The 16,532-nt window shown below is 39.4% G+C and overlaps 1 protein-coding gene across 10 annotated transcripts in view; it reads right to left on the bottom strand.

Moving 5' to 3' along the window:
• ELAPOR2 (endosome-lysosome associated apoptosis and autophagy regulator family member 2) overlaps positions 1-16,532 on the bottom strand; it is a 251,430-nt gene that overhangs the window by 119,096 nt on the left and 115,802 nt on the right. The window contains exon 1 of one of the 10 annotated variants that reach the window (XM_057304432.1): positions 13,974-14,453. The exons of the other annotated variants lie outside the window; for them this stretch is intronic. Coding sequence (XP_057160415.1) covers positions 13,974-13,979 — 6 coding nt within the window. The 5' untranslated portion in view covers positions 13,980-14,453. Of the gene's footprint in view, positions 1-13,973; positions 14,454-16,532 lie in introns of those variants that run through there. 10 annotated transcript variants of the gene reach the window in all.

The raw sequence follows: 16,532 nt of genomic DNA on the forward strand, positions 1-16,532 counted from the left end.
CATTTAGGAAAAGCCCCTCTTTGCCTCCAAGGCAGAGGCTGAAGGGTGGTTTTCTAAACCAGGAGACAGAAAGCTGCTGGAGCCCTTTCCCAATAAACATTAAGGTGTCCTGTAAATGTAATTCATCCCAGAGATGCCTGAAGGAGGAGAGAGAAGAGCAGCCTGGACTCATTCACTGGCCCAGACTCAGCGTCTGAGTCAGCCTTGCAACGTCCCTGACTTGCTGGAGGTTCTGAGCCAGCCATTTATCTCGTGGTTGCTGTTGTCATTACTCTGCCTGTGCTACTAACCTAAGCAAGTGCCAACCACATTCCACGTATTGTACAGAATACACAATAGGAAATGAACCCCACTCGGCTTCGCATCGCAAGCTTCAGCTTGGCTAATTAAAAATGTAGGAAAAGCACCACCATTTCAATGTTTTCAATCAAGGGAACAAAACATCATCCACTGACCCATATCAAGCAGCAGCTGCACTGCTGAATTTCTGGCAAAGTCGGGGTGCTCTGTAGAGTGCTGACCTAGAACCAACAGCATGTTCTGGGGAGGCGCCTTGGGGGCAGCATAATGGAGCAAGGGGTTTCAATCTCAATTCTGTCTCTTCCTAGATGTGTGGCCTGGGACATTTCCTTGACTTCTCTGAGCTTCCTCTACAAAAGATTCTTCATTTGTAAACAGAAATACTGGAGCTCAGAACTGGGGGAAATCCAATGAGAGGTGTAACAGGGATAACAGTGGATTGTTTATTGCTTTCCTACATAAATTAGGCTTCCTGGAAAACATTCTGCCAAGAAATGACATAAAGGAAAACTTGGGCCAACTAGAAGAGGAAAGCCCACCAGGTCGGGCTCCCAAATGACTGTGAGGAGAAAAGGAGGGTGTGCAAGCAAATGGTGAGGCAGGTGTGTCTGAAACTCACTTGTTTGAGCTGAAGTCCCAGAACAGCTAGATGCGTCGTTAAGCAGACTGAGGAGATTCCTTTATGAAAAATGCGGCAGCTTTATTTTCTATGCACATCTGAACTTAATGGAGTAAACTGTGATCCACGAGAGCTGCAAGTCACAGCTGATCTGTTCTGTCATATTTGGCTGAAGAGTCTCAATACTGTGCCTTTTTTTTTTTTCATCAAATGTTACCAATCCCAAAGTCAAGGATCTCATCCAGTTGGGTGAAGGTCAAACTAACTCACCAACTGGAGATATCTCAGTCCAAACCAATCACATTCCCAGTCACTTCTACTCTAAAAATTCATCCAGTCCGGTTCAAAGCCAGGCTGCCCGTCCCTTCTAACACAGACTGCACCTGTCAGTTACTAGTTCGGGCTGAGATGGGAAAGGAGTGGCCTGCTCGCCTTCCTCTGGGACCCATATGCTGGTTCTATTCAGGACAGCGAGGAGAAGCCAAGGGGGTGAGGCTCCCAGGGCAGCAGCACTCCCCATTCTGCTGGTCACTGCTGCTGCTCCATCTGATGCCAGTGACAAGTAATCGTTGCCATGGGTGGTCTCTTCCCCTCTATGAATGAATGCTACATACTGCAGCTTTCTACCAACCAGGTGTCCTTAGGGTAGGCAAAGCATGCCAGCAGGCAGTGTTCCCTCCACAAAGGCACATAAGATGCTGGGGGGAGGATGTTGTATCTCGTCTAGACCCACCAGTGATAAGCAGAATGCTCCCTCTCAGGTGTGCACCTCAGGCATGTAACTGGGGCACATCTCCTAGGAAAGCCCGGTGATGTCTCCCACTCAATCAACTACTATGTCCTTAACACTGAGGTCCTTCTGAAACTAAAGACCGCCTACCCTCCAGTTCCAGAGGATGTTGTGAAGCTCTGGCATGTGGGGCTAGATGCTTCCACCCTGTTCATATCTAAGAGCCTCTGCTCTACCTCTTCAATCCAGTACACACGGGGCACTTCTGTGAGTTGACAGCCAACACTCACTGCAGGTGAGAAGTCAACCACACTCCTTCCAAAACTCCCCTGCTACACGCTGACCCAGACGTTCACTCTGGCTTTGGGGGCTTGGTTTTGGAAAGGGAAACATGATGAATGGCCCTTCTAAGAGGAGGGGAAGCGTGAATTACTATCACAACCTTAATCCCCCCCTCCCCCCGAGACTCTCTATTGCTACATACAAGAGTAAACAGGGAGTCACAAAAGTTCTATAGGTCTGCCCTCTCTTGGCAGGCCCTACTTTAAGGGGACCACTGACAAAGGGCATTTTTCTGATCTAAACATCTATAGAATGCATCTCCTTAAGCTCTCAATTATGAACTGTCTCCAGAGCAAAGAAGAACTGTGAAGGGCACCTCTCAGAGTTATTATACATCACCATGTGATACCCTTAATATCAGAGGTTAGACACTTAGGTTCTTACCTCCAGCCCTGGCATGGACCAGCGGGGTAGTAATGGTGGGGACAATCACCAACCTCTCAGAGGTTGGGTTTATGCTCCTCAAAAGAAACTAATACCGCCTGCATTTGAAATGAAGGAATTTGGAAAACTATGCAGTTATAAAATCACATGTCAATATGCCCAGAGAAAAATACCACCTTGTTTATTTTCAAAGAAAGCTAAGGGAGAAGTGGGACATAGGAAGGCCCTGCCCTGCATTTTTACAAAGGCAAAGACAGAGGAACATTGCAGAGCCCAAAGGAAACTACCCTTTTCCCAAGGCTATCCATGCATGGTGCCAGCCAAGGGCTCCTCTCCTTGGGTCCTCAATTCCTGGTATTATGCTTTACCTATCTCCAGAACGTCGACATTCATTAAAGATTCTAGGCTTAGAGCTCAAAAGTGCCTGAAAGCGCATCGTGGTTCAAATGCCTTGCTTTCAAACGAAGGAGCTGGAGCTCTGAGAATAAAGCATGAGACACGCCATTCTCTCAGAAGGCGAGCTGTGCCATGCCGGAGGAAAGGGCTCGTTTTCCTCCAAAGCTGGGCGAGGCATGATACACGGGAGCCCCGTGAAGTAGCCCAGAAAGCGGTCTCTGCCACTTTGGCAGGGTCAGCCAGGAATAAGGGTGTTGAGAAAACGCACACTTCACTCAGCTGCCATGAGAGTTGAACGCAGCTCTCAGGAAGTGTGCACGCCACTTGCGGGCTCATTTTGCTGCAGAAGTTCTTATCTCCAAAGCCATCTAAAGAACTAAGTGTGAGGCGCTGGCTTTGCAGTGAGCTCACTAATTAAAACGTATTAGCAGCACTGAGTCCTATTATCCTTTCAGAGGGGAGCGAGCCAAGCCAGGCCTCTAGCGGCAGGGAAGATAATTAAGTAAAACTGTTTCTCACAGATAAATAATGGATATGACAACAGATGCCCCTCTGTCCTGGATAGGTGGGGACAACAAAGGAAGAATGTGCTCACTGCCAAAACGAATGCAGAACAGCTGCAGGCTCAAGATCAGCCCCCTCTGAACACCAGAGCGGAGAACAGACCAGGTCCCTGTGCACCGGGACGAAACCGAAATCAATGTTTCTACACATGTTACTTATTTCATTATGTACTTGCACTTGGCCTTACAAAAGAAGCTAATACAAATTCAATACGTGTCCACAGCTCAAACATAATGCTGCTGCCTTGTCAGCCATGTGGGCGCTCCCACCACACACTCTGAGCATCTCTGACAGGCCGCTGTACACAAAATCTGCAGAAAGCAACTCTTCCTGGGAGCCTGGAGCCTGCCGGCCCTGGCGCCTGCCATTACCCTTGCTCAACGGCAGGGCATTCGAGATAACAACAGTCACCCAACACAGTTGTTTATCCAGCACAGGCTATGGAGGTCGCAGGCTGACGGCTACCAGAAGCACATCGTCCGTCAGCGGCTCGCCTAATTGTCGGCAGCACATTCTTACCGTGAAGCCATGGCACATATTAATGGCAGAAGCAGCCCTAAAACTCCTATGTGTGATAGGTCTGAAAACAAACAAACAAAAAAAAACAAAAAAAGAGACAATTTTACATGTTTTCCACCAATGGACAAATATTAGACTCCATCAGAAAATTGCAAAGCTAAGGAAAATGAAACTTAAGCAGTCAGCAGTGAGAAGGAAAGCTATGATTCCTCTTTGCAATAGCCCTGAGCTACTAGTAATGAGATCTCCAAGGTAGTTTTCCACTTCCTCCAAGGTATGGGGGGAATGTACACGCACATGTGTGTGCATACTTTATGAGCTCAGCACAGGTACCCGTTCTGGCAAATTTCAGCCCTGTCTGTACTCTAAGATGTTACCAAAGGTTTCGGAAATGTGGTCACAGAAAGCCAACTGCCATTCATCCTATGGGCCCAGAGTGAGGCAGCTTATAATAGAATCTTAATACATACATGCTGGACAGATGAAGAAGAAAAAAAGAAAGAAAGAAAAGAAAAGAGAGAGAGAAAAAAGAAAAGCATGGCAGTTGCCTTATTTATTATAAGCATCATGGCACATATGCTTTAATAAAAATGAAAGACTGACTTACTGCATTATTAAAGTCTGATTTCTTAAGTAGGGTGAGAAAAGAAACTACCCAGGAAGCTTTCTGTATTGGCAAAAGGACAATGTTGAGACAAGCTAACGGAACATGTGTGAGGCCCCACTGATAGATTTCGCCCAAGAGCAAATCACACACCAGCTTATCTTGACATTTGATGAAAAAGGTGGTCAAACCACAACAAAGTTTCCCCCTATAAAAGCTGAGTAAGAGTTTTTATGAATGCTACTTAAAATATAAAGTAACAACTCAATGAAAAACAAAGTCATGTTTGTAATTAAGATTATTCAAGGAACTCACGCTGACATGGGCAACTCATTTTCCAAAAGCCTGCCAAAGGAATTCAATGGGGGAAAAACAGTCCTTTCGATACATGGTGCTGGAACAACAGAATATCCGTATGAATATACAAATAAACCTTAACCCTTATTGTAGCACCTGTACAAAACAATTAATTCAAGATAAATCATGGACCTAAATTTAAGGGTAAAACTATAAAATTTATAGAAGAAAACAGGAGAATATCTTCATGACAAGGGTCAAGATTTCTTTGGGCAGGGTAAGAATGCAACAATTATAAAAGAAGTAAAAGGGTAAATTAGACTACTGAAATTTAAAATTCTGGCTCAACAAAAGATAATACTAAGAAAAAAGATTAGGCAAGTCACACACTGGATAGAATACTCTGAAAACATAGCTCTGGCAACGAATTCACATTCAGAATATGTAAAGAGCTGCTACAACTCTAAAATAAAAACAACCAAAGCTGAAAAAAAAAAAAAAAGCATAAGACTTGAACAGAAACTTCACAAGGATACATATACAAACGACCAATACACACATAAAAACGTGCTTTCATCACTGGCCACCAGGGAAATGCAAATTACAATCATAGTGAGACACTCCTATGTTAGAATCGCTACGTTAGGGGGAGGGAAAACTCAGAATATTGACAAGGATGCAAAGCAAAGACAACACTCCTATCTTGCAGATGGAAATGAAAAACAGCACAGCCACTATGGAACAAGTACTTGGTAGTTTCTAATACAGGTAAATCAACGTCTACCCTTTCCTGCCATTCCATTCCTAAGATTTTACTCCAAAACATAAAAACAAATGTCCACAAAGAAGATCTATACAAAAATGTTGATAGCCACTTACTTTATCATAGTAGATAAAAAGCCAACCCAAACGTCCATCAACAGAAGAAAGGATAAACAAATAGTGATACAATTACAAAAGGGAACACTGTTTAGCAATTTAAAAAAAAACGAACTGCTGGCATATAAAACAATGTGGATGAATCTCAAAAACATAATGAGAAGTGAAAGAAGCCAGATGCACACACAAAACATACCATATTACTTCATTTATATAAAGTTCTAGAACTGGCAAAACTAAACGATGATTTAAGTAGTCAGAAAAGTTATTGCCTCTTGGCAACAGAGTTGGAAAGAGGATTAACTGGCAAAGAATACAAGAGAGCATCATCGAGCCTTACATCGGAAACCAGGGATGTACTGTATGGTGACTAACATAATAAAAAATCAAAAAAAAAAAAGAATACAAGAGAGCTTTTTGAGTGACAGAAACATCCTCTGTCTTGATAGAGATATGTGTCACACATATGTGTGCATGTCTCAAACTTACATTGCACACTTAGGATTGTACACGTGATTATGTGTACATTGTACCTCAAAAAATTACATAAATATTGAATTCTACTTAGCAGGTTTACTTTTTGCAGGAGTATGTGCTAGTAATTCTCAAACTACTTTCTGTCTATTCTAGACTGAGCAAATGAGTATTGTATATATTCTTTATAAGTGAAACCACGTTTCTCACTGGTGAAAAGGGAATTGCAAATATAGAAAGGAAGAAAACACAAGCATACCCTGTGTTTTTAGACTGAAATTGAAGTTATCAATATAAACCTGTAGCTTTTAATATGAAGAGATACAGAACTAAATAAAATACATATGTATATATGTGCATGCCTATATACAAACACAAGCACGCATTTTCAACCTTTGTCTACTAGTGAGATCTAGAAAACGTGACACCCAGTATAGCAAACAGAGTTGGCTCCCAGATCTCACTTTCTAAAGACCATCCTCAAAGGAATCAAGGCTCCCTGAAGAAAAGGCTAATTCAAGGGCTGAACAGAAAAGTATACAATAAGCCTAGAACATCCTATGCCAGGAAGTAAGGAAATGTTAAAAACTAAATGAAACAGGTTAAAGTGACACCACAGTTAGCTTGAAGGGTCTCTGATTGGCTGACTCGGGGCCAATTTGTGCATCAAAATAAATACTCAAAATTATGGGCTAAAATAAGAATCCATCAATCCATATTGATATAAATAAGAAAGGAAAAGCCTTCTCCATAGAAGGTCAACTAATAAGTACTGAAGCAATAATGATGTTAGAAAACCATTAATGGTGGCTAAAACTAGCGGGAGAAATTTTGATAGGGACCAGAGTATTCACAAAGCCTAAATGTATAGCCCACAAATGACTAACGGCTTACAAAGGGAAAACAGTACTTTTATAAGTTGAAGGTCCTGGCAAACTTAACAAAATGACGAAAGTTATCATCAATACCGGGACAAATATCTCCTGACATGATGACTTAGCAAGGACGTAGGATTACGTGTTACTGGATGAAAAACATATAATCTCAATTAAATCATGAGGAAACATCCTACAAATCCAATTTAAGGGACATTTGACAAAAGAGCGAGTCTATACTCTTCAGAAATGTGAAAAATCAAAAACAAACAAACAAACAAACAAACAAACAAACCCATAATACTGAGGAACTATTCCAGAGTGAAGAAAGCTAAAGAGATATGACCACAAAATGTAATCTGGGATCCTAGACTGTGTACTGGACTGGGGCAAAAATAGTCATGAAATTCATTACTGGAACTGAAAAAATTTGAATATGAACTATAGATAGGAATAAACTATCAATATAATATATCCTGATTCTGATGATGATACTATCACTATGTCAAAAAATGATCTTGTTCCTTGGAAAGGAACACAGTGTCTCCAAGTTACTCTCAAACGGTTCACACACACACACACACACACACACACACACACACAGACACACACACACACAGAATGAATAAAACAATTAAGGGGAAAAAATAAACAGTGAATCTGATAGTTATAGTTAGGCAGGAGTTCCTTGTACTACTCTTGCAACATTTCTATGATTTTAAAATAATAAAGTAATCAGAGAAACAAGAAGAAACCATAGAAAAGCCATTTGGTAAATGGAAAACAAATAATCCACAAGTAGTAGTACACCGAATTTAGGATACTTGGAAGGAAAGAGAACTTACCTGAATTCTTTGATTCATGAACCAAAAAATATTTCTATCTCCAATTTCTGTTAAGCACTGCTGATAAAAAAGAGACCTATAAGACATGAGCATGTATCTTCATCATAGGATAGATAAGAAATCAATTCAACTAGTCAGCATGCGAGACGAACAGGGATCATTACGACAGTGAAGGTGTAACTTGAACGGGTAAGCAGAGCATTGACAGCGGCCCAGGAGATCCAAGGTAGCTTCATGGAGGAAAGGGGGATGGAGTCTCTGGGTAGGATTTCAACAGACAGAACAGAAGTAGGGAACAGAGCAGAAAGGTGTCCCGCACAGAGGGAACATTAAGGAGAAATGCACTGAGGAGCAAATTGTAGTACTTCTTGCAAGAACCAGGAGGAGACAGTATGGCTTGGGAGTGGGGTATGAAAGGAGCAGTTAAAAAAAAAAAAAAGTAAAGAAAGAAGAGACTAGAAAACTAGTTTGAGGACAGAGCATATGGGAGCTTTTATGCTCAGAGGTGTAGGAGTTTAATTTTAGTCAGGGGAGTGGTTCAGGATAAGGAAGAATGGGGAAGAAACATCTATTTCACACGTGAAGTCAGGCCAGAGGCTAATCCAACAGTCCAGGAAAGCAGGTGTGCACCCAGAGGAGGCAGAAACAGACCAGTGTTCAAACTTGTCTCTGGTCTTCTCACCCTCGGCCGTAGGAAGGCTCAAGATAACCACTGGTTATCAAGCAAGCTAGTAAGCATGAAGTGTCCTCACAAAGTGTTTTATAAGTTTATCTTGAAAGCAGCTTATTAATACTCTCTGCACTAGAATGAAGGTATTTGTGCAGACTGATGAGCTCTTATGTTTTCCTCCAATAAACCTAGGAAAGCTTTAAAGAACACCCTTTAAAACACTTCAGTTTATAAAACTGTTTTTATACCCACTACCTTTGAAGGGTCTAAGTCAATTCATTTAAAAAGGCCCAAATTCAAAGCACTTCATTTCTCCAAAAGTTTTTTTTTCCCCCAGATTCAGACACAAAATCTGTGCCGGTGGCTGTTGTCAAAGAGTGGAATTTGCATTTAATATTTCCTACATATCATCATTCTACAGTTACAGATGGTCCCCACCTTAGGATGGTTTGACTTAGGGTTTTTCAGCCTTACAACGGTACAAAGGCCATCCGCATTCAGTAGAAACCATCTGCTGGAGATACAGAGTACAACACTCTCTCATGATGCCGCCCAGCGGACCGGCAGCCATGGGCCCCAGCTCCCGTCAGCCTCGGGATCACAGGCGTAAACAATGGATACACTCACAACCACGCTGTACCCACACCGCCATTCTCTCCTTCACTTTCAGTACAGTATTCAATAAACTACATGAGATATTCAACACTTTATTATAAAACAGGCTTTGTGTTGGAGGGTCTTGCCCAACTGCAGGCTTCCCTAAGCGTTCAGGGCACGTTTAACGTCGGCCAGGCTAAGCTATAACGTTCGGTAGGTTAGGTGTATTAAAGGCACATGTGACTACGATATTTTCAATTTGTGATGAGTTTATCAGGATGTAGCACCGCCTGATGTTGAGAAGATCTGGAGTTTTAATTCTTATAAACAAATACCCCGGGGGTGGGGAGGGGCAGGAGAGACTAAAAGCAAGATTCTTGATACTTCCAAGTAATCCTGCCAAGAGTTTTGTCAGCTTTGCAGCTGGAACTCTTTGAAACAGGGATTCAAGTAAGGCTAAGCTGATTTTACAAATACCAATGAAGCAAAATAAGGTCCAATGTAGCGAATAGAAACAAACTATCAGAAGCACTATCTACGACGTTCATCTGTGCTCATATTAACACAGAACTAAAGTGATCGGCTGTATGGGGCAGGCTTACGCATACTCTCACTTTTGTTTGGAAAAAGCTAAACAACATATTATGATACATTTCTGTTACATTTTTATTGAAGGTCACCATGAACTTCCAAAATGTGAATTCATGAAGAATTTCTGTTTTTAGGAGACAGGAAAGATGAACCTCAGAGCAGCAGAGAGAAGAGGCTCATTCTGCTACTGTCTTTAGTATTTCTCTAGGGATGGTATTATCTACACCACTCATAGACAGGCACTATTATAGTTTATAAAGCCAGTAGAAATTCTACATAAGCTACTATGTAAAAAATCTTTAAAGTTGTCAAACTCAAGAAAGCACGAAGACTCATATAATGATTCTCATCAATCTTATTACATTCCATAATTTGGTAACCAACAAGATCCAACCTTGCTTACGACTTGTCTATCTTTACTTCTCTTAACTTCTGGCCATAAAACTAGTACTGAAATTAGGTGTTAGAAAAACACAGACTTTGAGCAATGCTGATCTATGAGTGACTCCCCGCTCTGCCATCAGCCAGCCCTGCATCCTTGTGCAAATTACTTGGCTTATAGGAATCTCAATTTCCTCAATTGTGGAAATTAAAACTCTAAATGGTCATAAAAATAAATGTTTCCAGTAAAATAAGTAATAGCAGTTGTACTTAATGCTTGGGTGGATATGAAATGTCTTTTAGATTAAATTAGATAATGTATGTATCTCTGGGAATCTCTGCATGGCTAGGCAGTTTGAGCTCCATACACATATCCTAGATGGAGTCTTAAAATTCAGCCTTCAGTGCACTGATGAAGGGCCCCAGGGCACACGGTGAAAGCTCTGCCCTCACAGAAGGCACCTCCTCCTCTTTTTTAACTCAGAGGCACAGCATAGGTAAGCAGTGGTCCCAAATATGCACCCAAGAGTAGTTATTACTCTTAAACATCGTAAAGCAATGAAGAGGACCAAAAGAACTCAGAAACCATTTATCTTCAAAACTATCTTCTTGTCTAGAACTGTAATATTTTATCAATGGAAGGAACAAACCTAAACTTTCTAACTTAACAGATACAGTTACCCAGGCCTCCAAATAAAATGAGAGAATAAATATTCCTGGTTGAGGTTTAAGGGGCAGTTAATGGTAGAGAGGGAACACTAATAAAATCAAGATATCAAAGAAAGAAAACTGGCAAAACATAAGTTTGAAGTTCTTCTTCCCTTTGCCAAAACAAAACAAAAAAGCCAGTAAAAGACCACATCAGTTAAATAAGGACTAACCTCTAACTTGGTAACTATTCTAATTTGGTGACATTTCAAAGAACACTGACCTAGCATAGAGAAAACCAGCTCAAAGAGGCACCCAAGCTGATCAGTTGTGATGAACAAGAAATAAAATGATCGATTATTTTGTGCCAAGTCACTTTTTTTGCCTATATATAACTAACCAAATCTAAAACCAACCCCATGGAACAGAGAAATCTGAAAAGGATACCCTTACAAAATGTTCAGAAGAAAAGAATGCTGTCATTACCACTATATCAACATTATTTCTGAGCCAGAATATACTGTTTCCCTCTGTAGTCAGAAAGTGGATGAGCCCTTAACTACATTTTTTTACCTATCACATGATATCAAACATTAAATTCACCAGCAAATATTAGAGATTGATCTCCATTTTGCCTAAAGGTAGAGACTCAATTGTGATGAGCATATTAAAATTAGTGTGTGTGTGTGTGTGTGTGTGTGTGTATTATTTGCATTGTCTAAATTCATATGAGTACAGGGGCGCCTGGGTGGCGCAGTTGTTAAACATCTGCCTTTGGCTCAGGGCGTGATCCCAGCATTCTGGGGTTGAGCCCCACATCAGGCTTCCCCACTAGGGGCCTGCTTTTTCCTCTCCCACTCCCCCCTGCTTGTGTTCCCTCTCTCGCTGGCTGTCTCTCTCTGTCAAATAAATAAAATCTAAATAAATAAATAAATAAATAAATTCACATGAGTACAATGTTGCTTTTTCAATAAAGGTTTCAGAAATTTAACAATAGTGCCACAAAGCGAGTTTGCAAATAAAAATTGTCCTTGAAGCTATACTAAGCAAAATAATAAAGACCAGAACACATCCTGGAGTGAATCCATCTCCATATACTGGAAAATAGCATCCAACTTTTGAAAATGCATACTACTCAACACCCTGGTAATATTCAGTTCTTATTGACTGACAGTAAGATATTTGAAAAGAACTCACTCTTGAGCAAGGACTGCTGATCTTTATTCCAAAACTCCTTTCAGCAAATTTTCAATATATTTTTTCAGTTCTGGTGAGTTCTCTAAATCACCAATTGGCTTAACTTCATCATGCAACAAAACAAAACAAATATATATATATATATATATATATATATATATATATATATATATATATTCTTATATTACTCAGCTTTTACTAATTTGGTATCCTGGGAACTGTTACAGGTGCATAACTACTACCTATAATGAGAAGTGATGTCAGTGAGTCACTAGGGAGTTGATCATTGAACAAGGGTATTACATTTCTTACCTTCTACCCAAAAGGACAACATAAGAGATGTATTCAAAAGAGAGGAGGAAAGATCAGAGAAGGAAATAAGAGACAGGGTCTGTACATTTTAAACATCCAGCATAACATTGATACCAGCTGTATAATATCCCAAAATAAATAGAATATAAACTACAAACGTGACTCACATATGTAATTTTAAGTTTTCTAGTAGCCACATTAAAAAGCAAAAAGAAAAGGGTAAAATTAAATATAATAATGTATACTGAACTAGTATTATCATTTAAATATTTAAGCATATAAAATATTAATGAAAAACTACATGCTTTTATTTGTACTGAATTATGTAAATCCAGTGTAAGTTCTGTACTTAAAACACATCTCAGTTTGGACCACCCACATTTCAAGTGGTCAATAGTGACACGTGGTTACTGGCTATAGTATTAAACAGTATAGATCTACATGTAATCATTAGGTTTTATTCGATTACATCATGTCTCTCTATCCTGAGCGAGTGATCACTTTTGCATTAGCAATGTATAACAGTCTGACAGACACTGCACCGCAACAAAAATATGATTGAACCTAAATCTTAGATAAGCAGGGATTAAAAAAACATTCCAATTGGCATAAGCAAAGTATAACAAAATCATATCTGAAATGGGCCCTTTGGCAGAAGGTAGCTCTAAATCATAGAGGGGAACAAGTTGCACCCAGCCTGGCTTTGCCGACTAGACCAGGGAGGAAGTCACTAGACTAAAACCCAAGAAATTTAATGATTTAAAAACCTCTAGAAAATTGACCATGAAAAAATTTAAAGCTGGCCTGAAAAAGAAAGAAGTAAAACACAAAATTCTGTAACAACGTCATGGAACATAGGACAAAGAAGTATTTGGCAGACTTCCTCATCAGTTCTGCTACTACCCTAAGATATTTAGCTTGTTTCCAGACATCAGTGTCCAATCTTATAAAATGAAGATAAGGTACCTATATTCAGGAATGTATGCAAAATGCAAAAATGACCAACAGAAGTCTGCTTTCTATCACAGTTTATATATAATCTCAAAAGAAAATAAAGCTCAAGATGTTAAATTAACCCAGCCTTGAGTGTTGGTCCACACTGACCTAATGGCAGAAACTCTGCCATTCTGAATTATCTTGTACCTCGTAGAAAACAAATGTTAACAAAACAGGAGCCTCTGAGTCAGAAGGGAAATAACTGTCACAAATGCACTATAGTTCTTCTCTAAATTTCATTCTAAAGTTAATGGAGTTTAGCTCACATCTAAAAACTATTCTTAATCATTCAGTAAGTGTGGTTTTCTGCTTTCTCCTAAAAGCTCCTGGTTTCTCCTGGGTTATAGGAGACAGCACATTAGGAGCAGCAAGAAAGGGAAGGAAGGTGTTAGGTACCTAAAGCTGCCACCGTGAGAAGTACCAGGTGGGTTAGAGCGATGGAGGAGCAGGGAGTAAAGAAGACAATGGTGAACCACTGGGGACCCTGATGTGGAGTCAGACACACTGGGAGCAGCAATGACAGACCTTCAATTCATGTTGAATGAACTTCATAAGGATCCCCATAATGATAAGCCTATAGCATCAAGATAAGTTTAAATTATGTTGAATTCTATTTCATTTTAGAAATATTTCAAAGTATTTTCAAAAACAGCTACATGTGAATCTCATCTTTTGCAGAGGCTGCATTTGCAGATTCTTCTACTTGCTAAAATTTATTTGTAACCCCAAGGTCAATACTCGTGGTACTCTCACCATCATTCACAGGCATGCCCAGAGTGGCAAAAAATTTGAGTCATCCAACATGCATGTTCCAGGCTGAAGTCAAACAGGATAATGCTCTGCCTTCCCATTTCAGCTCTCATAGCCTAAACAACTGTCTTTTGGGCAGCATATTATGTGCCAAATTTTTTGCATTTTTTTGCTATATACAGGTGACTTCATCTTTTAAAATGGCTCCAAGCATAGGGCTGAAGGTTGTGATGTACCTTATGGAGAAAACACAGGTATTAGATAAGCTTCCTTCAAGTGTGAGTTATAGTGTCCTTGGTCATGACTTCCATATTAATGAGTTAACAGTGTATATTAAACAAAATGTCTTTAAATGGAAACATAAACAAGGTTATGTTTTGATTGGCTGATGAAAATGTTGTAACCAGAGTCTCTTATGTTTCCAGTAGGAGCAAAGGCTCAGTATTTGTTAATTTGGTCTTTGAGGCAACTTTACAGACCAAAATGATCACCAAAAACAAGAATTAAATGTACACAGTGAAAGGGTCAATGCTTAAATAAATGACATTTCCAGATAATTATCTGGTAATAGTGGATTTGGTTAAAATGTAGCTATAAGAAGAAGCTAAAAGTAACAGCTAAACACAGCTTTATTTCCAGAATTTCAAGCACTCCAATGTCACCCATTATCTACTCTATTCAAAAATATAGTCACAATAATGTGATTCCTAAGTAATATGAAGGTAAAAGAAATAAAGAAAAAAAAATTGCTAAAGTGAAGCAAACATGGTATAGATTTTAAAATTCAAATACTGATTTATACAAAGCACCCATTCAATATAAGAAATTAGCAAACGTTTTCTCTCACCCAATGTTATTGGACAGCTACTGGTTCCTATAATACAGAATTATATTTACATGAGAAAACAGTAAAACCAAACTGCATATGAACTGAACATTCTTTGGTTCACTTCAGAAAGTAACTTCTATGCAAGGAAACTTTTGGAGATGATGGATATGTTCATTACCTTGATTGTGGTGGTGATTCAACAAACGTATGCATATATCCAAACTCATCAAATTGTCTACATTAAATATGTATAGCTTTTTCTATATAAATCATATTTCAATAAACCTGTAAAAAAAAGAAGTGGTTCATTGCAGGAAAAAAAGTAACTGCTATGACTATCAATCAACACCATACAAATAAGAGTATTCATGCATGTTAACAGAATGACAGATTTCTGTTTCCAGGAAATAATCATGTAGTATATTACAAAGTCTGCCTTATATTTTTATAAATATTTTTGCAGTATATGCAAAAAAAATACCTTTTGGGCTTTAATATCTTATCAAAACAATCTTAATCAACATTTTTTATCAAAATCTAGGACCACACATAAAACTGATAAATTGGTTGTGAACTGTAATATTATATCTATATATCCTATTTGAGTCAGTGGACACAAATTATCTGCCTAAACGTTTCTGGACACCAATTTTAAGCCCAGATCTTTGCTACTCTCTGCCTGCAGTTTTTTCAACAATTTAATCCCTCACTAACAAAGACTATCAAAGCTGTTTTGAAAGGCCTGTTTCAAATCCTTCAAAAGTGAAAAATCTTTTTCTACTGATAATATCCTTACATTTCAGATTGCAGTTTGAACTCTACACAACAGGTTTTCCTAAAGTGGGTTATTTGTCAGTCAACAGGTCTGCGTTGGCCAGTCTCTTAATTAAACCAGTAGAAATAACAGCACCGTTTCCTCTCCAGGCAACAAATCTCTCTCTGAAGGTGTGATTACCTTCACACAGGTCTTTCCTAAATTAGCGGTGTGCCCTTTTCTGCACTCAGTGATTCACAGTGGAAACTGAAACCTGAGACAAATCTAAACACATGAAAGCAAACAAGTAGACAATTCTTTCTTAACCTTCAAGGAGTAGAGAGATAGTCACTATTTCTCAAAGACTTTGTTGACAATGAAACTGTTCTGCATGTTAGTATTCATGTGTCCTAGAATATTTTAGCCCCAATCTGTATCTTTGTTTTCAGAATCAGATCATTCATCACTGATAAAATTATGAAGTTCTAGGTTACAAAGTTGTAAGACTTGCGAGAAAGAGAACCCAAAATAGAAAACAGAGCACTTCCCAAATAACTTAAAGTTAATGTTCCAATTGTTTTACTGGATTATATAAGAAGTGGTCCTATCACAGTATTTGCCACACCAGATTACATGACTAGCCTGAGAAACTGGCCCTATCTTCTCCCCATCTCTGTTATCTTGCTCAGCAACTGCACAAGGTGGGCTCTTGATGTCCACGGAAAAGGAGAAGGTAGAAATTGAAAACAAGGTGAGTAATCATCAGCAAACAGTAAGGCCAACTGTAAGAACTTTTCCAAATGTCAAATAGATAAAAACAGGCATGGTCAGAAGAATAGACACCTCCATTCCAAAAACCTGCCCTCAAAAAGTAACCCCCGCCCCCGCTCCCTCCACCACACACACACACACACACACACACACACACACACACACTCACTCACTCACTCACACACAGTTTATGTTTCAAAAAGAACAA

This window comes from Ursus arctos, unplaced genomic scaffold (assembly GCF_023065955.2).
Source record: "Ursus arctos isolate Adak ecotype North America unplaced genomic scaffold, UrsArc2.0 scaffold_3, whole genome shotgun sequence".
NCBI lineage: Eukaryota > Metazoa > Chordata > Mammalia > Carnivora > Ursidae > Ursus > Ursus arctos.